The sequence below is a fragment of the Ambystoma mexicanum genome, chromosome 3p, assembly GCF_040938575.1.
Source record: "Ambystoma mexicanum isolate Mex_15411 chromosome 3p, UKY_AmexF1_1, whole genome shotgun sequence".
Taxonomy (NCBI): domain Eukaryota; kingdom Metazoa; phylum Chordata; class Amphibia; order Caudata; family Ambystomatidae; genus Ambystoma; species Ambystoma mexicanum.
This window is the reverse complement of record NC_090925.1, coordinates 712,957,461-712,981,480: the sequence shown is the minus strand read 5'-3', so window position 1 is coordinate 712,981,480 and position 24,020 is coordinate 712,957,461. Positions and strand designations below refer to the sequence as shown.

Sequence of the window (24,020 nt, the reverse complement as noted above, 5' to 3'; positions counted from 1 at the left end):
GTCTCTTCATGTATGCACATCTTTCTCTGGACCTTTCCCTTCCTGTCTGGATTCTTCTGTTTTCCCAGAATCTCCTTTCCCCTCTCTGAATTTCTCTCTTACCTCAGTACCTGTAATTTATCTCTGAATGTAATTGGTGTCTTGATATCATGTCCTCTCTTTCTGACTTCCTCTATTATTCTGGTGTTGTTGCATCGTTTCTCATCTTCAATCCCACCTGACTCTGGATTCCTCTCTTGTCCCAGTGTTTTATCACCTTTGCCTCTGCCTCATGCTCGTTAAATTTCTCTCTGTCGAGCATCCCATTGTCTCTTGATTCTCCTTTTCCCTGGTAGTGCATCCTCTCTATCAATTATTCTTGCCACTCATTTGAGGGATTTCTCTCTACTCAAAATGTGTCCTTGAGGCTCACTGATTTCTTTTTTGCAGGTTGGTGATAGCGAGACGACAATGGGAGGCAGCCACATGAGTGGTTCAGGAGCACTGATGGAGGTTGGTGGACCTCTCCCATTAAGACACGGCGCAGATCTGCAGTTGGTACAAAGCTCTATCCCAGCGTCACCTGCTGCTTCAGGTAATGCTTACACAGTCTTAGCAGAGAAGGGAGTTGGAATGTCTAGAGAAGGAGATTTTGTAGCCAATATATTGAGGGTAGTACAAAAGACAAAACAGGTAAGGTTGCCTGTGTTTAAGGCCATAGAGTGTGTTGAACGTATTGTGATGAGGTCCAGGGTTTTGTCGGAAAGGGATTTTATTGTAGTGTAGTGGGCATAGCACACTGTAGTTTGTGCAGAGGTGAAATTCACTGAAATGTGTGTAGCGTTGAGTATTCTGAGGGGTGTGCAGATGAGCATTTATTGTACAAAGAGAGTGGTTGTGTAGAGGGCCATGTGCAATAGGGATGCTCAGAAAATAGTGTCTTACAGAGGCCAGTGCTCAAGCAATTGTGCATCAGGTAGGTTGCACTGTGTAACTCCATGGACTGATGGGAGGGTGGGGAAGTACTTTGGGGATTTCTCCATGAGGCAAGTATAGTGCAGATAGTGAGGCACACTGAGGGCTGTGCAGAAGGCAAAGTGTACTGAGGGCTGTGCAGAAACAAGAGGTCTAGGGACTGTTGAAGGCAATGCAGAGGGTAAGATGCACTGAGGGGCGTCTATGGGAAGTATGCCGTAGATTATGCATCAGCTGGGCTGCACCAAGATTAGTGATAGTGTCTGTGAGGGATGTGCAGAGGGAGAGTTGTTCCAAAGGTTGTGCTGAGGACTAGGCACAGTGTGGGTTATACAGAGGCTAGAGCCTGGGGGTTTCTGGAGAGGTTAGTGCTCTGGGGCTTATGGTCAAGGCGGCGGCATGCTTTGAGGGATATGCATTGTATACAATCTACAGAGGACCATGCAGTCCACCAGGAATTCGGTCAAATTCTCTGATGGGGTGCACAGAGTTGTGTGCAAATAGGAGGTTGCAACAAGGTTTATGCAAATGGCAGTGTTACAGTGTTCGTTTATCAGGCAAGGTGTAGTGAGGGGTTGTCCAGATGGTTAAGAGTACAGAAGGAGGAGTTTACCTAGAATAGTGCAGAGAGTAACATACACTGAATTGTGTGCATAAAGCAGAACTTGAGGGGTTGTGTATAGATCAGCGCTATGGGAAATATACATCAAACAGGGTAATCTGAGAATTGTTCTTTTGGTACTACAGTGATCTCTTGTGCAGATGGCAGTGCTGACATGTGCATATAGCCTTACGGGATGAGAGATGGAATGGCTGCTTCTGCTTCTTCTGAGCTTTCTTCCTCCTCTCTTGTCCTCTGTCTGTCAGGTGCTCCCACCCTCTCCCGACTGTTAGAAGCTGCCCCAGCACAGTTCTCCTTGCCTCTAGCCTCCTTCTCTGTTGTCAGCAGTGAGTCTCCAGGCAAAGCTTCGCTCCCCCTCGTAGATTCTGTGTCCTCAGGCCCCATGGTCATGATGTCCCGACTGCCAACGCCTGGCTTGGTTCCAGCAATGACTGCTCCAGGAAGTGCAGCAACGGCAGCTGTGACAGGTGCGTCTTTATCCCAGTCCCTCTTAGCTGAGCCTTTCCTGGGCCATCCTTGCTTTCCTGGCTAACGCTGAGCATTGGTGTGTGAGCTGGGAGGTGGCAAGTGTGCATGTTATGTCCAGTTCTCTGAGTTCTCTCTCTCTTTCCATGCAGTGGGCCTGCAGGATGCCTGTCTTCCCCTGGACTCCATGGTTGACTCTGACACGTTGGGCGTTTCCGTGGACAGCAGTGACATCTCTGTTATCATGGACTCAATTGAGAATGATTGCCTACGCCCGAGCTCTGATCCCGAGGATCAAAAGGACCGCAGTGACAGCCTGGCTGACTCTAAGGATGACCTGGACTTATCCGACCGGATGGACATGGCTGACTCTTACACCTGCGAGGAGCTAGACTTTGAGACTGTGGGTGACATCATCGCCATCATAGAGGAAAAGGTATGGATGGAAATTGTGGGTCTTGAGGGATGAGTAGGCAAGCAATGATTGATTGGAAAGTTGTGGCCATACTCTGAGGACAAGGTTCCGAAAAGCTACGCCTTGTTTGTTTTGTGCAATTTGCCCTGGCAATCAGGGAAAATGCCTTGGAGTGTGGTTTGGCTGTTAGTGCTGTCCTGAAGGCCGAAAACCCTGAAGGTATGACAAGTTAGCTCATATTTGCCATCTGCTTTACATTTTAGTTTTCCATTGTAGGCTGTACAGTGAGCTGTCTCTAGGTTTGACCATTGCAAACTGGAGTTGTGTTATATGCTGTGATTCTGTTCAGGCCATTACATTCTTATACAATGTGTTCACTGTACTAATGTTTAAGGTAGGAACGTGTCAGGAACATGGTGTGTTTGAGTGTGCATTACAGTGGGGTTCTGACAAGCTTGAGGTGGTCTTGAGGCCTGGATAGTGTGCCCTAGCGAAGGTGGTTGCACCCTCCATTTGACTATTCCACTTCTGTTTATAAGTGTAGTGCGTGTTTAGTGCATACATTTTTGTTCATGTATTTTCCCTTTTGAGCCCAGTGTACTTCCACAAACCATACTTATGTGGAAAGCCATTCTCTGCTGTGATTGTGTATCTAGTTCAGCAGGAGACATTCCGGCATGGCCCGAAAGCTTGCTGAAAGGTCTTCCTCTGGGACTTCCATATAGCTGCAGTGTTGATTGATTTCCTAAGGTGAATGACACACCTATGACTGCCCCCTGGTCAGTAACACCGAAGCCCTGACAAATAGTCCTTTGTTCCCATAACGTTTCGTAGTGTTGCCAGTAATCAAGGATTATCTTGTTCCTTTGGCTTGTCCTCCTCTGTAAAAGTAAGGATCATACTATGGCTGACCCTGTCCTGATACGGCACTGGAGACATTGAAACCTTCTCTGACTTAGCCTGCTTTGGGGTAGCCAAACCCCCCCACCCCCCCAACCCCTAGATTTTGCAGAAGCAGGAAAACCTCACAGTAAATTTCTCATGTTGGAGATGTTTTTTGAAGGAGGAGAGCCAATCCACATCACCATAAAATTCCCTTAAGTGAAAGCCTGTTTTAGGACATGTTCTGGAGACTTTGTTAGATTATCCTAATGTGACACCAGTGTAACATTCTGTTGAAGGTCATCTTGTGGGATCGTACTGCAGGACAACATCTTTACACTGACAGCTACTGGCAGAGTTCTGAGTTTTCAGTGCTCTGCTTCCTATAGAAGTAGACTTTAACTAGAGAAAGGGATGGGCACAGATCGTAAATCTTTGCCTTAAGGCAAGATATCGTCTGCCATGACCCTGCAGACCCTCCTCTTGGTGCATTTTCAGGCGGTCATTCCCTTAAGCTCAGCTCTAGCCCCTGGTGTTCCTTTCCGAGAAAGGACAGAGCATCAGCACCGAATGGTGCATTTAAACGGATAAGTGGGCATGCTTTGGGCATGAAAATCTGTTATGCCACACTTTGTTCATTGCTAGCCTACTTCTTGGTGGCCAGTAAAATGCTACCCCTCCAGTAGGTCACCAAACATTAGGGAAAGGGTTCGGAAAGATTTTCTTTTCGCTGATTGTTATGAAATATTTCTCTTTTAGCATATTCTATGGACCTTCAAACATTTTGCTTTTGTTTTTTAACCTGTCTTGACTTTTTAGGAAGTGAAGCCTTCACCTTCACATTTTTGCTAATTTTGCTATGAGGAAAGTGATCAGTCCTTCAGTCTGTCAGTACTAGGAAACTGTTTCCCTTTTGTCTTTTTTACCTTTTTGGTAACTTTTAACAATGCGTGGATACTAGTGTGGATACTGTTATAACACCCTAGTCTTTTACACTTGGGATTTTTAGTTAATTCTATATGTGCCTAAAGACAAGCTGGTGGCAGCAATTACATTTTTACAATTTTTGCATTATTTTTAGTGTGCACATTCGTGTTTACTAAACGTGGCTTGTGCCCTAAAATGGCCATGCCACAAGATTTTCGCTTGTTCGTTGGCCATGTTGTTGTTCAGCCTTTTTCCTGCTTTTTCATGTCAGGAGATCCCATATAGGTAATGCACCTGCCTGGGAAAGCTGCCGCATTCACAGGCTAGTGATGCCTGTGTGTGAGAGTGGCCTAGGAAAGAGTGGGACTGTCTGGTCCCACTCCACATCCGTGCTGCCAGAGTGTCTGAGGGTGAGACATGAGTGAAACCCATAGTGGTCCCTAATTGGACCTCTGCTGGCTGTTAGAATGGTGCAGAGCCTTACCATTGGTGGGCTTGGACTTGCTTCCAGCTAGGATTTAGTATAAGAAGAGGAATCCTGCAGCCATTTCTTCAAATCAGCATTGGAGCCAAGTACCCTGTGTAGACGTGCAGAATACTGAAGATCCATGGACAACTCCTGAAAAGGCACAGCATCCTTTTTTGTGATTGTCCCAGTGAGCCCTTCTGGACTACCTGATCTGTGAGGGTCCTATGCTGTGCTTCAACCCTTGGCATGGTGGGACCAACCAGTCTTGATGCATTCCTGAGGATCCAGCCATCCTGAGGCATTGGCAGTGTCCCTGGACCACGCAGTGGACTGACCAGCTCTCCAGTGGGCTACCTCGTTAGAACCGTCAACGCAACTTCGGTGGTCGCCAGTTAGTGGGAAAAGTCGCCTTCCTGATGAACTTCAGCATCCCAGCTTCAAGGGATCCTGCTGTGGAAGACTTCTTCAACCGGGACTGGAAAGACACCTGCTGTCACCTGTGTGCGGTAGCTGACGCTGGAACTCGCCTTCTCTCGGCTGGTGAAGTATCCTGGAGAGGTCTGCATTAGTGCTTTCTGAATTTCCTCTTCGCGAAGGGTTGTACTCTGCTCCTGGAACCGACCAGAAGAATCCTTGCACCCGCAGCTCCTGGGTACCTCTCACTGCAACCAGCAGCGGGAAAATCTACCTCCAGCGACCTCTATTCGCCCCACCTAGTCATCTGGGAATATCTGAGTTGGGGGTTAAGTGATTGCAACGCACTCACCTCCCCCTGTTCTCCTTTGAATAAACTTTGGTTATTCCATTCCATCGCTATTTGTTTGTTGGATCCAAATGCTTGTATCTAATAGATAGGAATATAACTTTACTGACTTGTAACGTTGTTGAATATCTTCTGAAACATTTCACCACCACAAAAACTCTTCATACATCAGTTCCCCCTCTCCTAAAATGAAGATTTGTGACTTTTGGGCACAAGGCCCCTCACATCATAGGGATTGGACTTATAAAGTTAGGGTATCACTCTTGTTAACTATTTTCATTCTACTGCATGACTATTTACCTTCTTTTGGTTGTCTTAAATTATTGAATGCATTTCTGAGAGCCTAACGATGACATGATTGGATAGCCACAAGTAGGCCTCCATGATTGGATAGTTATTGCCAGTTTGAATGGTGTAGATCCTCACCATTGGTTGAACTGGGGGAGCTTGTAGTCCAGACCTTGGATAAAAAGAGGACTCCTGCAGCCATTCCACAGATCATCATCAGAGTCGGATTGGCCCCTCTGCCTTTTGGCTCGTGGCCGGGACGAAAACGTCCCTGAGGAGCGGGGGCCGGTTTCTGGCCACACCTGGGCCAGTTTGGAAAAAAAAAAAAATATATATATATATATATATATATATTTCTTTTCACTTTTTTTTTTCTTTTCAAAAAGCCTTTCATCCTTCTTAGGTCAATAAATAAGTACTAACACAGGTTGGGTGATATTGTATGCATATTTGTTCTATAAAAAAAGAGCTTAAGCATAAGTGCTATACAATAACATATCATTTGGCCTTGGACGTCTGCTTGGATTCACAGTTGACAATATGCATATATAGACACAGATATTAATGATACATATGGTGAGCCATTCTTGTAATGTATATCACATTAGTGAAATCATAACCATATTTTTCGTAGTGTACTTAGGAACAATGCTATTTGATGCCACTTCCTGTTTTGTCAAGTGGTAAAAGGTCATGTTTCATCGCTTCCCGGGATGTCACTTTGGGGTGGGGTCAAATGACATCACTTCCGATGATGGCATCAGAGGTCAGGGGACGTGAGGCGAGGGATGTGCCACTTTTTTGAGGCGAAGGGTGGGCCGCTTTATTTTGGGTCACCAGGCCTATTTCATGTCCCAGTCTGACCCTGATTATCATTAGACCACTACAAAGAAGCTCAAGCCACTGGTGACCAGTGGACAACTCCTACAGTTGACCAGCACCACAGCTAAACTGGATAGCCTCCCATCGTCTCTGGCTGGGGAAGAAGCACTGTTTAGACCACCAGCTTTAAATAGCACCCCGGACAAGACCAGTCTCTCCCCTAGGCCTAGTGCACTGGCCTCTTCTGCCGCCGCACACCCTATTGCACTCTCCCCCCCCCTCTAGAATGTACTTCTTCTGAGAATCCCGTCGCCTCTAGAACCACTAACGCCCCTCATCTCGGTGGTGTCTTAATACCTACTCGACTTGAAGAAATTAAGAGCACTCTAAAAATTGCTCTCCTCAATACACGATTGTTGGTCAAATATGCCCAGGACCTGCATGACCTAATCTTAAGCAACAATCTGAACATCCTTTGTATCGTGGAAACCTGGATCCGTGATAGAAGTGGCCCATCTATTTCCCTGGCCTACCCCCAGGCTGCTCCTTTTTTAACGCTAATCACACTCAGGGCTGCGGGGGCAGGGGGGCTTTTATTGCTAAATCAGAACTAGGGCTGTTTCCAGCTGCAATTACTTGAACCGGCTGTGAAATCTTACACCTTAAAATGACTCCCTTACCTCACAATAGTATTAACATAATACTAATCTATCAACCCCCCCCCCATCCCAATTCCAGACTTTAATGAAGAATATCTCACGCTCCTGAACAGCCTTATCAGTCCAAACTCCACCACACTCTTTCTGGGTGATTTGAACCGGGAGAAAGGATATAACACCGATATGGAGGCGTTAGACTTAGAATCTGCCCGCTTAGCCAGCGAATACAACGTCATCAATTCGGATCCTATTATGGCCAATCAAAACATTCTTGATTGGCTAGTGACCAGGAAGCTTAGATCCAACAATGTCCTCACCACTCCATGCATCTGGTCCGATCACTACTTTATTAATTTCACTGTTCAACTTTTGGTTCCCTTGCCCAAGCTAAAAAAAAAAACACCACGAAATCGGTTACATGCCTGAATTTTAAAAAGGTGCTCCCTGTTGACTTCCAGCTTTGCTTAGAGTCTATTATGTCCACTTCACCTTTCCTAGATCAAGTGGATAATCTATTGTCCTCCTTTACTGACTCTTTTACTAAAATTCTAGACCAAAAGGCACCCATTAAAATTAAATTAGTCCAAAACAACCCAAGGCACCAAAACTAGTTTACTTCCGAGTTCGGGGAGATGAAAAGGTAAAAACAAGCTCTTGAACTCCAACGGATAAAACATCCCTCAGTGGCCATAAAGTCAGAGTGGAAGCAATTGGATAGATCCTACAAAACCCTAATCTTCGTCAAAAAGAAATGTTTTTTTCAATATCCAAATCCATCAGTCATCCAATTGCACTGCAAAGCTTTTCGAAATACTCAGGCTTCTGGAAAAACCCAAGGCCTCTGAGTTGCTTTTTATACCCACCAATGTAGACTGTTTACGGACGTCAGCGGCCTTCAATGAGAAAATCACATGTGCAGGGAACAGGATAAAGTTAGCTCAGGGCCACTCCTCTATACCTGGAGACTCGGATTACACGATAAATAAAGGCACCGTGCATCCTAGATTTTCCTTTTCACAGATTTCCCTTCTGGACATGAAAACGATGCTTTCATCGATGCACGCTACATCCTGCCACCATAACTTACTTCCCCCCAAACATATACTGGAGCACAAGGACCTATTTGCCCCTTTCCTTATACATTTTGTAAACGCCTTGTTTAGAGACAGCCAGGTTCCCACTGAAATTAAGAAAGTTACTAAAACCCCCAGTCCAAAAAAAATCGAACCTTGATCCTACGGACCCTAGTAACCTGAGACCGATCACCAACTGTCAATTCCCTTTCAAAATTCTGGATACGTTTGTTAATTCACAGCTGCAAGCCTTTATCAAATTGAATAACTACCTTCATAGGTGACAGTCGGGCTTTCGCTCTTCTTTCAGTACAGAGACTGCTCTTGTGAACCTCCAATCCCACCTTCTAAAAATCATGGATAAAGGGGAAAGCCAGGATGTTGATCCTACTGGATCTGTCCGCGGCTTCCAACCTTGTCGGCCACAAGCATCTCTTACTGTGTCTTAAGAATCAAGGCCCAACTTCGAGTCAAAAGTTCAATGGGGTTCAGCCTCCTCCCATGCCTCACTAATCAATTGCGGTGTCCCACAGGGCGCTTCCATCTCACCCCTACTATTCAATCTCTATTTAAGATCCTTCTGCTTGCTTTTGGAGGAGCTGGGAGTATTTTTTACAAATGATACTGATGACACTCAGCTGGCCATCGGGATGAGTGGGGATTACACCCAAGATTCCATCAATCCAAACAACATTTACTGCATTATCGAGGGCTGGATGTCCGACAACTGGCTGCGTCTAAATGGCAGCAAGGCAGAGCTCCTTATTTTCGGCTCACCCTAGGCTCGTTCTAAACTCAGCCCCTCCTATGACTCCTTTTACTTACAAGATAACAAAATTGTGACTCACAAGAAAGTAAAATTTTTAGGGGTTCAAATGGAGGCCTCTCTTGACTCATATGCGCAAGTAAATTACCTCTGTCGGAATTGCAATTAATATCTACGGCGCCTCTGGTGCATACACCCATACCTCAGTGAAAATAATTCTGTGACAATAGCTTGGGCTACCATTTTCACCAGACTGGACTACTGTAATGCCCTGCTATGTGGGTCCTAAAAAACCAACATCCTGGCCTGTCAAATCATCCAGACTGACGCAGTCCGCATTGTCATAAATGTTCCCAGAAGATCTTGTATCTCCAAATTCAGGAGAGAATTACATTGGCTACCCGTCCAGGAACGCATTCTTTTCAAAATGGGCACCTTAGTGCACCATTGCCTTTACGGCCAATCACCAGAATACATCAAAGCTCTGGTACCTTTGTATCAACCTACAAGGAACCTACGATCCTATACTGTTGACCAGATTCTGGGACCTAAATTCACATGGTCCAGGGGTCTCAGTAAATCTTTCCCAGTTGTAGCGACCACCTTTTGGAATGCTTTGCCACCCACTATCAGACTTATGTCAAACCTGAAGCCTTTCAAGAAAACCTTGAAAACTCACCTTTTCAAGTAATCTCTTTGATATCTGACACTCTACCTCTGATTGCTCTGCCTCTCATTCCTCACTGTCCCGTCCTTTCTGTTGTCGTTCTGTGTTCTTGTTTCGCCGCGATGCATGTGGACTGCCGGCGCATTATAAACATATAAATAAATCAATAATAATAATCTCCTGTGAAGCCCTGCTTCTCTGCATGAATCCCCAAAAGACCCTTGTCAGTGATTCAACCCATAGAATGGTGGTAACAACCAGTTTCCACCCCTGCTTGAGGTTACCTGCCTTCTGAGCCTTCAGAAGTGTCCCTTGATCATCCAGTGCTCTGACCAACTCTCTCCTGGACTACTTTGTTGCTGGCATCGCTGTTTTGAGTGTATCCTTGGAACTTTATGGATCTTCGGCTTGTAGTACAAGATGCATGCCTCTGCATTTTCAGTCTTTTTGCAACAAAGGAAGCCATGCAGGATCTGCTCCTTTGTTGACACTGCATAATTCTGGTGACCCCCATTGCAACCTGTCTTCTTCACATCCTAGAGGTGTCCTGAGGTTGCCTGCTCCTCAGACACCTTCATCTTCTTTTCAGAAAGGGTGTTCTGCTCTAAGATGCCTGGAACTGGGATTCAAGCACTGCGACTTACCAAAACTAAATCCCACATCCGAAAGTGACCTCTGCACCTGTGACCCCTGGGTGTTCCTCGACCAGACCAAGCACAGAAGACCTTGCCCCTAATGAATTCTGGAACCTCAGCAGAAGTCTCTGTAAAATTCAGATTGTGGAGGTAATTTACCATACCAGTTCCTTCCTCCCCCTGTTCCCCATAGGGTTACATGGTGGTAAGGTTCTGTCTCCAAATCACTCTTTCCTGACTTTAGTCGGTGGAGGACTAGTCAATGATCCCTTCCTAGGCATATCGTAGTGTCTGGGATTGAGTGGATTTACTTACCTTGTTGAATTTTGGATCATAACTACTGGCATCGTCCAATCACATAGTAAACCTTCCTGAAAAGTATATCTTTGGAACTTATGGCTTTAGGGCACAAGGCCCCAAACCATCTTAGGGATGGCCTCACTGTTTGTTAGAGAAACTGTCCTGTGATTATTCTAAAGCACTGTTTACTTAGTTTCATGCATCTTCGTACTTACCTGTGCTTCCCGGTTTATTGAATTCTTTAATTTCTTTCTTCTGCTAAGGGTAAATATATTTCTGAGGCTTGTGGAATCTGCTTAGATTACATGCTATGCATAGGCCGACATCTAGTGGAAGCTGCGGAGTATTACAGTTGTTGTTTTCGAAACTCGAAAAGGGACGTCAACAGGGCGTGCCATTAATACTATCCCTAGTGTGACGTCCACTGTACCCATGGTGCTTCACGCATCAAGGTCCCTCAGATTGTTTTTTTCCGCCATCATTGTCTGTCACTCAAAGCAGAGTCACTTCTGGCTATCGCCATTATTTACAAAATATAATTAAATCTAGTTTACTCTTACTGTCATTATTTAGCTGTTCCCCTACAAGACGTTTGATGATGGCTTTTAGGACTACCTTCATCAACAGCTGCTTCAACTCGCTCAGCAAACTTTTCAGACGGCCTCGGTCCTCACAGTAGGGAGACGGGGTGGTTCATTTCTTACATTCCCTAAGAGAATGCATATTTCCTCCTCTACCCACTTTATTCGCCTGGCTGCCTTCCCCATTCACAATGGAGAATACACCATTTCAATTTTGCCCATCTTGCAACTGAAAATTTCCCTGGAAAGACTTGTACTGGGTGTGCAATCTTTGTCTCCCAACGGACCATAACGAAGGCCACTGCAAATCTTGCAAGCTCTTCAAGGCCAAAACTCTGAAGGACCATAAAACCAAGCGCTGGGCCCACCAGGCAATGCAGGCTGAGGCCGCTATTGACTTTGAGAGTGCCTTCAGTGACCGCAGCATCAGCGTCTTTAGTGATGCCAAAAGCCAACAGGATCCGTCAGATGCCTGCGTGCAAGCCCCAACCCCTTCAGGCAGGCCAGCGGCTCTGCTACAGGGACGACACCCGGCGGCACTGGCATGGACAAACATTCTCACACAAAGCACACAAGCCACAGCCAGATTTCAACGCTGACCGGAAGGCCACACACAGTATCATGGGGGAGGTCTGACAGTTCCCTGCCCTGTGGGCCAACGTGCACGCGTTCGTCTCATGACAGGCCCCTGAAATGGACAGAAAGGTCCGGTCCTGACGCTCTGTCCAAAACCCCCAAGTCTGCACACACCGACGACCGATCGTTGAAAGACGTGTCGACGGCCCCCTTGCATGCTGAAAAACGACAGTCGAAAGACGTGTCAAAGATCCTGCAAAGCCCTCTCGGAGCTCGGAAATGAGTGAGCTCATCAAAAAACACATCCCGGACATGTTACTAAAGGGGCGGTCGTCGAAAAAAAGTCCTCAAAGTCACACAAGGAGGGCTCTAGTTTAGAGACTGTTACCCAGGGAAGGGGACCATGTCGGGAGCTATGAAGCACAAGAAACACTCTGCACCTGAGTCCGGACCCACCCCTCCTGCCCAGTCTGCTATCCCAAGTTCTTCCCAATGGTCCAGCAGAGGAAATTGATAGGGTCATGAGACGCATGTCTTCATTAGCCAATTTCTTTCACAACCACCCCAAAGTTTTAGAGAACCTTCAGGGCACGCCACATAGCGATCCAGCTAGTGGGGCCCCACTTACACAGCCCCCAGCCAAGAGAGACCGCACAGACACTCTACAAGCACCCATCCCTCAGCAGGACCTAGGGCAGCTCGCTTACTACGACTCCACTCAGGACTTCCAGGACTCTGGAGCCTACTCTGACACTGAAGACCAAGGGGGCATGGGAGATGTAGACCAGTTTTATGACGACGAAGACGAAGATGTCATACAGTCAACCGATCATGCAGACCCACCAGTGGCAGACTCACTGGTCGACAATCAAATTCAATACAATCATATGCTCCTTAAAGAAGCAGAACATTTCAAGATAGATATTCAGGAGACCCAGGTAGAGAAGGACTTTGTTGAGGACATTTTGGGAGATAAAAAATCCGCTATCCAATATATTCCAATCCGTAGAGAGGAGAATTCAACCCTCCCACTTGACTCCAAACTTAACACGGGCTGTGAACCCGCGCATTGAAAAAGTATTCTGACCAGCTCCATCAGACCCCTTTGCGTCAGGGGTCAATTAAAACTAGATTCATTGGTGGTTTACAACCACAGGAAAGAGAGCGGGAAGACCTCCACCCTCTTCAGAAGCACCCCCGGACAAAGAAAGTAAAAAGATTAATACTTTCGGTAGGAAAGTCGCCTCCTCGGCAGCCTACCAGGCGAGGATTGCCAATAACACCACCTTACTGGCCAGCTACAACTGCCATGAGTGGGACGGATTGGCCGAACAGATAACTTCAGCCCCAGAACCCATTCAATCACAACTCTCTCTCTCTCCATTGCAGAAGGAAAAGCTGTTGCAAACTGCATTCTCAAGAATAATTTAGATGCAGCAGATAATGTGGGGAGGATAATAGCTGGCTTATCAAACGCCATGCATGGCTACGCCAGTCTGGTTTTAAACTCGAGACACAGGCTACTCTTCTTAATATGCCAATAGTACCAAATGTCTTGTTCGGCAAGGCAGTGGAAGACGCCCTCAAGAGCGCCAAAGAAGAGTATGATACCTTAAAATCACTGGCCCAACTTACTAATAAACCCTCTGGGCAAAGAGGGGATTATAATTTATGCCGCTTTAGGGGGCAGAACTCACAACGGGGGTCAGGGTACAACCAGGGTCAGCTCGTCCTGGAACTCTCCACAGGGGCAGTCCTTGCAAGGTTTTCAAAGAGGCCAGAGAAGATCTCGTGGCAGGGGTAGATCCTCCTCTTCCAGAGGCGGCTCACCACCCCCCAAACAATGACCACCTGCTACAGGTTCCCTCCCATGCGACTCCAGTAGGAGAACACATATTATACTTCACCCGAGTATGGGAGGGAATCACCTCAGACAAGTGGGTACTTTCAACCGTGGCGGGTGGTTATTGTATATAACTGCTACAACAACCCGCCTACCATCCCCCACGACAAAGGACCACCTCCAAAGAAGAACAGCGCATCCTATTGGAAGATGTGGCAACCCTGCGGCAACCCTGCTACTAAAGGATGCTGTAGAATTCACCCTGGCGAACCAGGTAAACAAGGTTATCTATTCATTGTACTTCCTTGTGCCCAAAAAAGATCTCACAATGCGCCCTGTCTTCGATCTGCGCCCTGCAAACACCTACGTCAAGCCACAAAAATTCTGCATGACAACGCTACGAGAAGTAATCCCACTGCTAAAGCCAAGGAATGACATGGCAACCTTGAATATGAAGGATGCATACTTTCATATTTCAATGTTCCCAGCACACAGAAGATTATTGCGTTTCAAGTTAGCAAACCAGCACTACCAATTCAAGGTGCTACCCTTCGGAATAGCATCCGCTCCAAGAGTTTTCACCAAGGTGCTGGCAGTGGTGGAGGCGCACCTACGCAGGGAGTCAATTCCAGTGTACCCTTACCTGGACGACTGGCTGATCACAGGGAGAATCCCCAAAGTTGCAAGTAAAATAACCAAAGAACGATCAATCTTATTTTCCAATTGGGTTTCTCAATCAACGTTCTTAGGAGTTCTTAGGAGCTATCATAAAAACAGAAGAGGTCTAGTCTTTCCATCAAAGGAAAGAGCGCAAAACATACTGCTGCAAATACCTCAGTATCTAGCTGGTCGCCAGATAACCGTACGCAAAGCAGTGCGCTTGCTCAGGATGATGGCATCATGCATTTACCTGGTCCCACACGCACAATTGCGCTTGCCCAATGCAAGAGTGTTGGCGAAACAGTGATCTCAGGCAATCGGTCAGTGGGACGATCTAGTGGTAGTTTCACCAACACTAGTACAAGCTCTACGCTGGTGGACAAAGGAGAATCTATTGAAGGGAAAACCCTTGCACGACCCGACGGTGCAAGCAGTTGTTACAACAGACACATCTCTCACCGGGTGGGGGCCCATTACCTTCATCTCACAGCGCATGGTCTGTGGACTCATATCAAAGCACAAAACCACATCAACCTGCTGGAACTTGTAGCAGTGCTCAAAGCGCTACAAGCCTTCGAAGCACTACTGAAAAATCAATCAGTACAAATTCTCACAGACAGCACCACTGCAATGTTTTATAAAAACAAGCAGGGGGGCACACATTCTACAAATCTGTACAGGCTCGCGCAGAAAGTATGGAAATGGGCACTCAAGCGGGGCATGTTCCTAACATGACAACATGTTCCAGGGGAACTCAGTACTCTGTCGGACTCACTAATCAGAGATCCTCTACCAGAAGAGCACGAATGGCAGCTCAACAAAAATATTGTAGATAACATTTTCACACAGTGGGGCTATCCGCCGCTAGACTTGTTTGCAACAAGAGAAAACAAACAATGCCTAGACTTCGAGTCCAAGTTTCCCCAACACAACTCCAAGGGGAACACCCTGTGGATGAGCTGGTCAGGGAAATGTGCCTACGCTTTTCCCCCAACTCCACTAATGAGCAAAGTGGTGAACCAGATTCACAAGGAACAGATGACGTTAATCCTAGTTGTTGCTATGTGGGCGACTCAACCTTGGTATCCACATCTGCGAATACAGGCGATGTGCGACCCGATCAAACTCCCGTGCCCATTCAATATGCTCACTCAACACAGGGAGACAACATTACACCCTCAACATCAGTCTATGAACTTGGCAGCTTGGCTCCTGAAGTCATAGAGTTTGGTCATCTGAAAGTGTATGGAAATCCTCAAAGAGGCATGTAAACCAAACACTCGACACTGTTATTTTAACAAGTGGAAGAGATTTGTAATTCGAGGGGATTGTGTCCTCCGACGTATTCCACATCTATGACAGGTAATGACCACAGCTGTGGTGCTTCGGAAAATTTTCAGCAGAGGGCAGCCTGCGTCGATGACGTCGATACGTTGTTCCTCGAGGGCCTCTGTCGAGGGTCGACGTCACCGGATGTTATATATAGGATGCACAGCACCCGTATTCTCAGTTCTGTTTTTTTCCGCAAACGTGTTTGCTTCGGAATCTCGGCGCGCTCGATTCTTCTCTTTGATAGCGATGTCTTCTTCTTCTACTACCCCGAAAGTCGGGCTTTAAAAAATGTCGGGACTGCGGTTCGAAATTGTCCATCACGGACCCGCACAGCATCTGCCTCTGGTGCCTCGCGAAAGCCACGCCACCGATGACTGCGATGATTGCCAGTCCGTGACGTCTAAGGCCTTGCGGGAAACGTAAGAATAAATTAAAGGTAGGCAGGGTGTCTAAGCCCCATAAATTGAAGTCCGCTGGGCTTTCGACCGATGACTCGAGGGACGACTCTCTGCGTCGGCAAAAATCCAGGGGGTCTCAGTCTCGGAGTGGTTGCCGCCATTCCTCTGCCTCTTCAAGGCATTCTAGGAAGCGCCATCACTGGTCGCCTTCCCCGTCCTCGTCGGAGGACTCCGCCAGACGGTTGACTTGTCCCACCAAGTCTTCGTCGCGGGCCGAATGGGATGCATTCCGCCAGAAGATGATGGCGATTGTCGAATCACAAGGCACAGTTCCTGCCGCACCTTCGAAAGAAGCCAACAGGGAACTGGCTCTGTCCCCCAGTCGCACGCCTTTGGGCTCGGGCGGTCGGCGCGATCATCGGGAGCGGTCGAGGTCCCGCTCGTACAAGGGAGATCACCATAGCCGTGCCAGATCCAGGTCCCGGTCCTCGACGCCATCGAGACCGTCAGAACCTGTGTAGCCTTCGAGGAAGGCGCTGACACCATCAGCGCCGTGTCTGTCGAAGGACGCTCTCGGGGCTCTGCCCTCGAAGAAGTCGTCGACGCCATCGCGCCGTGTCCATCGAGGGACACTCTCGGGGCTTCGCCCCCTAAAAGAGGTTGTCGGCGCCTCGGACGACGTTGACGCCGATTCCCTCGGCGCCTTCGACGCCATTTGTGGAGGATTTGCCAGAGGTGCCCCGGAGGGCTGTGGAAACTCTGAGGAAGGCTCTTAGTAAGTCTGTGAGGCCTTTTTTTGAGCCCTACTCTGTTCCTCCTCCCAGATTGGATTTGTTCCAACCTTTGGATTATATTTCGGAGGTGGAGGAAGGGTCTGATGAGGAGATGGTTGTGCCTCCTGATGTCCCTGATGACCTTTTGTCTGGGCACAGTCAGATGGAGGAACTCCGTCAGTCCTTGCATGACGCCAGTGGTCTTGACACCTCTCCGGAGGTGGAGTTTGGCAGGCCTGAGCCTGGGACGCATTCCGAATTCTCCTATAGGCGTCTCATATCAAGGGGGACTGAATACTTGGGGCAGTCTGCTCCACCTGTTGATTTTGATCAGGTTGATCTGACGGACATCCTGGACCAAGGTCCACCCTCTGACCCGGTGTTGCCATTTCACATGGCTTTGCAAAGAAGGGTGGCAGCGGCTTGGACTGCTCCGGAGAGTCTCCCTGCAGTGAATAAGTCGCTTCCGAATAAATACCGCCCAGCCAGTAGTGACCCCTGCTACTTGTCGACGCACCCTACACCGGAGAGTTTGGTGGTGCAGGTGGCTACGGCCCCCACAAAGCAGGCTGCGTACCGTACCATCCCTCCTGATGGGGACAATAAGCGATTTGATGGTTGGGCGAAGAAGGAATTTTCATCTGGGGGTATGGCTTTGAAGGCAGTAAACTCTGTTTGTGCCTTGGTGAGATTCACTCACACTCTGTGGAATTGTGCATCTTTGGCGGCTGAGCATATTCCCGAAGGGGAAGGACGGGATGGTTTTCTAGCCCTCGTGCAAGATCTTATGTGTGAATCCGTTTAGTCGGGTTTGGACACGGCAGACTACGTCAGCCTTTCCATGGCTGCGAGCACCGTGATGCGCAGATTTGCGTGGTTGCGGAAGTCGGGGTTTGCTCCTGATGTGAAATCCTGGCTTCTCAACATGGGGTTCATCTGTTTGGCAGCAAGGCTGACGAGAACCTCGAGAGGTTGCAGACCTCCAAAGCTGCAACAAAGTCTTTGAGGAACAAGGGATGGTATTCCCCTTATTTTTTGATCCCGAAAAAAGAGACCCATCATGGACTTGCGTTGGCTGAACAAGCTCCTCAGGAAGGACAAGTTCAAGATGGTAACTCTTTCACAAATCCTCCTTGCTCTTCAATCTTCAGGATTGGTTGATGTCTCGCGACCTCAAGGATGCTTACTTTCATGTGCCGATTCATCCCAAGCACAGGAAGTACCTGAGTTTCGCGGTTGGCGACTCGCATTTTCAGTTTCGGGTCCTGCTGTTCGGATTGACCTCCGCCCTGAGGGTCTTCACCAAGCTGATGGGGGTGGTGGCAGCGTATCTCAAGAAAGGGGGGATTCACGTCTGCCCTACATGGACAATTGGTTGATCAGGGCGCGCTCTCCCGAGCAAGCCCTAGATCATCTGTCCATCACCTGCCACTCCCTTCACAAGCTGGACTTCTCCCTCAATTTAAAGAAGTCCCATTTGACACCTACCCAGCGGCTCCAATACATCGGAGCAGTGCTCGACACATCCCTGGGGCAGTGTTCACCTCCCCAGGTGAGGGCTCATCACATTCTGCAGATGGTGGACACATTTCAACGTGCCCAGTCTCCCGGCGTTCGAGTTCTTGAGATTGCTCGGCCTCATGGCATCCTGCATTTTCTTGGTGCCAGAGGCCAGGCTGCGGATGAGAGCTCTGCTCTGGGCTCTCAAGATCCAGTGGTCGCAGTTCTCCGGCTGGATGTTGGATCCCATTCAAATTCCGCCCTCGGCCGCACAGGATCTTCTGTGGTTGGCCGTCGAGGGCAATCTGATGAAGGGAGCTCCATTTTGGCAACCTTGGCCGGAGGTGACGATCGTGACGGACGCATCCCTCACGTGTTGGGGAGCTCATGCCAACGAGTTGACAGCCAGCGGCCGTTGGTCTCTGTCGGAGTCCAGTCTCCACATCAATCTGTTAGAGCTGCGGGCCGTCAGGCTAGCCCTGAAGGCTTTTTTGCCGTCTGTGCGGGGGAAGAATGTCCTGATTATGACGGACAATATGGTGGCCATGCACTACCTCAACAAAAAAGGGGGGGCAGGGTCACTCCCGTTGTGCAGGGAGGCGATGCAGCTCTGGTTTTGGGCCATCCAGCAGGAAATTTCGATCTCGGCAGTTCATCTGGACGGAGACGAAAACGCGGCAGCGGACGCTCTGAGCAGGCAGAGCACGGTCTCTCACGAGCTCGCTCAGGAAGTTCTTTTGGAGTCTTCGCCCTTTGGGGAACCCCACAAGTGGATCTCTTCGCCACCAGTGTCAACCGGAAGTGCGAGAGATGCTCGTGGGAATTTCCTCTAAGAGGAGCCTTAGGGGACGCGTTTGTGGTGGATTGGTCATTCCCACTGCTGTACTCGTTTCCTCCAGTCCCTGTCATTCCTCAAGTGTTGCGGAGGTTACAGAGGTTCGGTTCCCGGATGATCCTCATTGCTCTGGCATGGGCCAGGAGAGCGTGGTACCTGGACCTTCTAGACATGTCCATCTGCCCTCCACGCCATCTTCCCTACCGAGACGGTCTGCTCTCACGGGAGGGGGGTCGGGTTCTCCATCCAGAGGTCAAGTCTCTCAGCCTTCATGCTTGGTATCTGAAAGGTTGAGGTATAAGGATTGGGACCTCCCCGAAGACGTGATGGAGGTGTTGCTTTCGGCCTGAACGCCTGCAACGAAATCCCTGTACCGTTAGAGAAAATTCTGAGACTGGTGCAGGGTACCGAATGTGGATCCTTTCCAATGTTCCATTCCTTTGGTTTTGTCTTTTTTGCTTTCTTTAGCCCACAAGGGCCTGCAAGTGGGTACCATTAAGGGTTACCTGGTGGCGCTGTACATATTTAAGAACTCGTCTGAGGAATGTTTTTATTTTAAGATCCCTTTGATTTCTCAGTTTCTAAAAGGGCTAACTAATGTGTTTCCACTGTCGCCTTTCCAGGTGCCGGGATGGGATTTGAATTTGGTTTTAAAGTTCCTAATGGGAGCTCCGTTTGAGCCCTTACATTCTTGTCCTTTGCGACTGTTGTTCTTTAAAACTGCATTTTTAGTTGCGGTTACTTCCACACGCAGAGTGAGTGAGTTGCAGGCACTTTCCGCCAAGCCACCCTTTACTGTGTTCCATAAGGACAGGGTTTTCCTGCGGCCTTCTTTTCTTCCGAAGGTTGTGTCGGAATTCCACTTGAGCCAGAAGGTGATTCTTCCGGCGTTTTATCCTCCTCCACATCCTGGTAAGGAAGAGGAGAGGCTCCATAGGTTGGATCCTAGAAGAACTTTGAGTTTCTATCCATCACGGATGTCCCGGGTCAGAGTGGACGAACAGCACTTTCTTGGATATGCTGGAAGGCGCTTGGGTCAGGCTGTTTCCAAACAGACCTTGTTTAGATGGATCATTTTGACGATCTCTGAGTGTTACCGTTTGGTGGGAAAGGACCCTCCAGTAGGCTTACGGGCTCACTCTACTAGGGGTGTGGCTGCCTCCACTGCTCTACAGAGGGGTGTTCCGATTCACAATATTTGCGAAGCAGCCACATGGGCCTCTGTCCATACTTTTGTGAGACACTATTCCTTGGACTCCATCCATGGGCAGGATTTGGCCTTTGGTAAGGCAGTCCTCTATTCAGCCATTTGATTGGGCATTCTAAAATTCTAAAATTGTAAATTCTTTTCCCACCTCCATAGGTTGGTACTGCTTTGGGAGTCTGTCATAGATGTGGAATACGTTGGAGGACACAATCCTCTCGAAGAACAAGTTACTTACCTTATCTGGTAACGTTCTTTCCATGGGATGTTCCTCCGACGTATTCCACATCGCACCCTCCCAGCCTGCCCCTCTACAGAATTTCTTATGCGATTGCAGCTTACGTTTCCGCAAGGCTTTCTGTAGTCATACTGGCAGGAGATTGGTGCCACACATTCTGGGGAAAAAACTACAACTGAGGCTACGGGTGCCGTGCGTCCTATATATAACATCCGGTGACGTCGACCCTCGAAGGAGGCCCTCGAGGAACAACGTATCAACGTCATCGACGCAGGACGCCCTCTGCCGAAATTTTTCCGAAGCAGCACAACTGTGGTCATTACCTGTCATAGATGTGGAATACATTGGAGGAACATCCCATCGAAAGAACGTTACCAGATAGGTAAGTAACTTGTTCTTTGGTGCCAGTCAAAACAAATAAACCCAATAGAGTGCACTCCATCACATATTTTTCATTACATGCTTCACTTACTGGACTCAGGGCTAGCATTTAATTCAATCAAGGTTCACCTAGCGGCTCTATCCACGTACACCACTTTTCAAAGTAAGATGTCATGGTGGAAAATCCCTGTCATTTAGGTGTTCATGGAGGGAGTAAAAAGACTCCACCCTCCTATTTCAAACCCACCGCCAGGCTGGGACCTCAATGTGGTACTTGCAAAACTCATGGGATCCCCCCTTTGAGCCTATGCATAAATCAAGCCTTAAACACCTCACGTATAAAGCGGCCATCACCTCCATAAGAAGAGTCAGCGAACTGCAAGCTTTGTCAGTGCAAATCCCTTTCTTTTTCATCCACAAAGAGAAATTGGTTTTAAGAACAAACCCTAGGTTTTCACCTAGGTTAATTTCAAAGTTTCATGTCAATCAGGCCATTAAACTACCAGCTTTTTTTCAAAACCCAACAAGCTCAGCTGAGAAGAAACTCCATACACTGGATATAAGAAGGGCAGTCCTTTACTATGTAAACAAAACCAGACGGCTAAGAAAGACAGATCAACTATTTGTCTTCATAACTCCGGCAGAGAAGGGGACCGCATTTCCAAAAACACCATCTAATGATGGATAATCAGATGCATACAGTTCTGCTACTCTCTATCAAGCAAGACACTGCCTTTCACACCAAGGGCTCACTCCACCAGGGGTACAGGAGCAACCTTGGCTTTTATCGCAAATCTCCTGCTCTGTGCCATTTGCAAAGCAGCTACTTGGAGCTCTGTCCACACTTTCGCTCAGCACTACTGCATGGACACTCTAAAGCAGATTCCCAGGTGGGCCAAGCGGTTCGAAAACATCTATTTGCCGCTGTACCTTGTCACAACCCACCACCTTCTCCAAACACTGCTTGCTAATCTATGCATAGCATGTGATTAAGCAGATTCCACAAGCCTCAGAAGGGTTACATTGCTCACCGTAATCGTATTTCTGATGCTTATATCTGCTTAGATACATGTGCGCCCTCTCTTCTTTCCTTTCTTCCTTCCTTCCTTCCTTCTTTCCTTCTTTCCTTCTTTCCTTCCTTCCTTCCTTCCTTCCTTCCTTCCTTCCTTCCTTCCTTCCTTCCTTCCTTCCTTCCTTCCTTCCTTCCTTCCTTCCTTCCTTCCTTCCTTCCTTCCTTCCTTCCTTCCTTCCTTCCTTCCTTCCTTCCTTCCCATAATGTTTTCTGTGCTTTATCTGATACATAATATGTTTTACTACACCTGTACTCACGCTGCACTTCATGCCACCTCATGTCAGAAACAAAACAATGTGAGGGACCTCGACACGTGAAGCACCATGGGTACAGTGGTCGTCACACTAGGGATAGTATTACTGGTACGCCCTGTCGATGTCCCTTTTCTAGTTTCAAAAACAACAACTGTAATACTCCACCGCTTCCACTAGATGTCGGCCTATGCATAGCATGTGATCTAAGCAGATACAAGCATCAGAAATACGATTACGGCGAGTAATGTATTCCCATATATATTTTGTAATTTAGTTGATTTGTAAAGCGCAGCCAGGCCCGAGGGCAACCAGGCGCATATTCTTAAGTACACAGTTATATTACCTACAGTACAATACAGAGTATATATACACAGTTGCAGTATACTACAAGTAGGTGCCAGATCTTGAGTGTGGTGCTTCAAGCGTTCTGCGTGAACAACCAAGATTTGGTTTTATTCTTGAAGATTAGGAAAGAAGGCTCAGTTCTGATGGGAGTAGGCAAGGAGTTCCAGAGCTTTGAAGCTAGGACAGGGAAGCTTACACCACCAGCTTTTTGGAGTTTAAATCTAGGCACGATGAGGCTGTGAATATGTGGTGTTCTAGTAGGTCGTGTGGAGGTGTGGAAGGTGAGATGGGAGGCGAGGTAAGGTGGGGCTTTGTTGTCCAGGCATTTATGAGTCAAGGCTAGAGTTTTCAAGGTGATTCTATGTTTTACTGGGAGCCAGCGTAGATCAGATCTGACGTTGGAGATGTGGGACCGCCTAGGGATATTGAGGGCTGCCCTGATGGCATTATTCTGGATTGTTTGCAGTTTGTATATAAAAGGGACATTTGTAGATATGTGTGTGTGTCTGAAATGTTCAGCATATTTCCCAACATGCTACACACTTGATATTTGGCATGTGGGTAGGTTCCATGGTGTAGACATTGTAAAAAGTATAAAATATACATTTTTCAATTTATATATTTTTTAAGCCGTCTGCAATGCTTACCCCTGCCATATGTCTCTTCGCATCATAGCTCTGCCGTAGTTCTACGTCAACTGCAGCAGTTCATTGTTACTAAACTTTCCATACGATCAGCATTCTAGCTGACATTAGTGGCACTCACTTTTGAAGTGTCACGTTGTGGTAAATCTCTCATGATAATTACAGGAACTTCATTTCCCACGAAAGTTGATGAATGTATACCATCTCAACAGTACAAAGCTTACACGCTTCAGCCCTCACATACAGCACTTATGTTGAGGTCACTGCTGCCTCGGCTGTAGATCGGGACACCAATGATGTTGCTGCGCAATCTCAATGCTCCAGCGCAAAGTAGCTGGAATTGGTTTGTGGGATTCATGCTTTTCTCATGGTCAGCTTTATGTGGCTTGTCCAGAGTTAGAAACAAAGATAATGGGCCTGATTACGAGAATGGAGGTAATGAAAAAATGAAGGAGGAATGGTAATAGCGGCATCGTTAACGGGTCCGGGTCATTACGACGTGACAACCCGCCAATACCGGCACCGCCGGTACCGTGCCCTCTCATACCGGCATGGGCGCGTACACGCGCCCCTTTTGGGAGAAAATACCGGCATGCCGGTAATTGGAGGACATCACAACCCATGCAGGCATGCAAATACCGGCATCCCGATGGCGGTAATTAGGGACTGCACGATGG

The 24,020-nt window shown here is 47.7% G+C and overlaps 1 protein-coding gene across 5 annotated transcripts in view; it reads left to right on the top strand.

Moving 5' to 3' along the window:
- The window catches only part of BRD8 (bromodomain containing 8), a 1,405,947-nt gene that overhangs the window by 750,282 nt on the left and 631,645 nt on the right, over positions 1–24,020 (top strand). For 3 of the 5 annotated variants that reach the window (XM_069651555.1, XM_069651554.1, XM_069651556.1), the window contains exons 10-12: positions 430–574; positions 1,822–2,043; positions 2,194–2,477. In XM_069651555.1, coding sequence (XP_069507656.1) covers positions 430–574; positions 1,822–2,043; positions 2,194–2,477 — 651 coding nt within the window. The remainder of the gene's footprint in view (positions 1–429; positions 575–1,821; positions 2,044–2,193; positions 2,478–24,020) is intronic. The other 2 variants (XM_069651557.1, XM_069651558.1) reach the window with 1 other exon arrangement.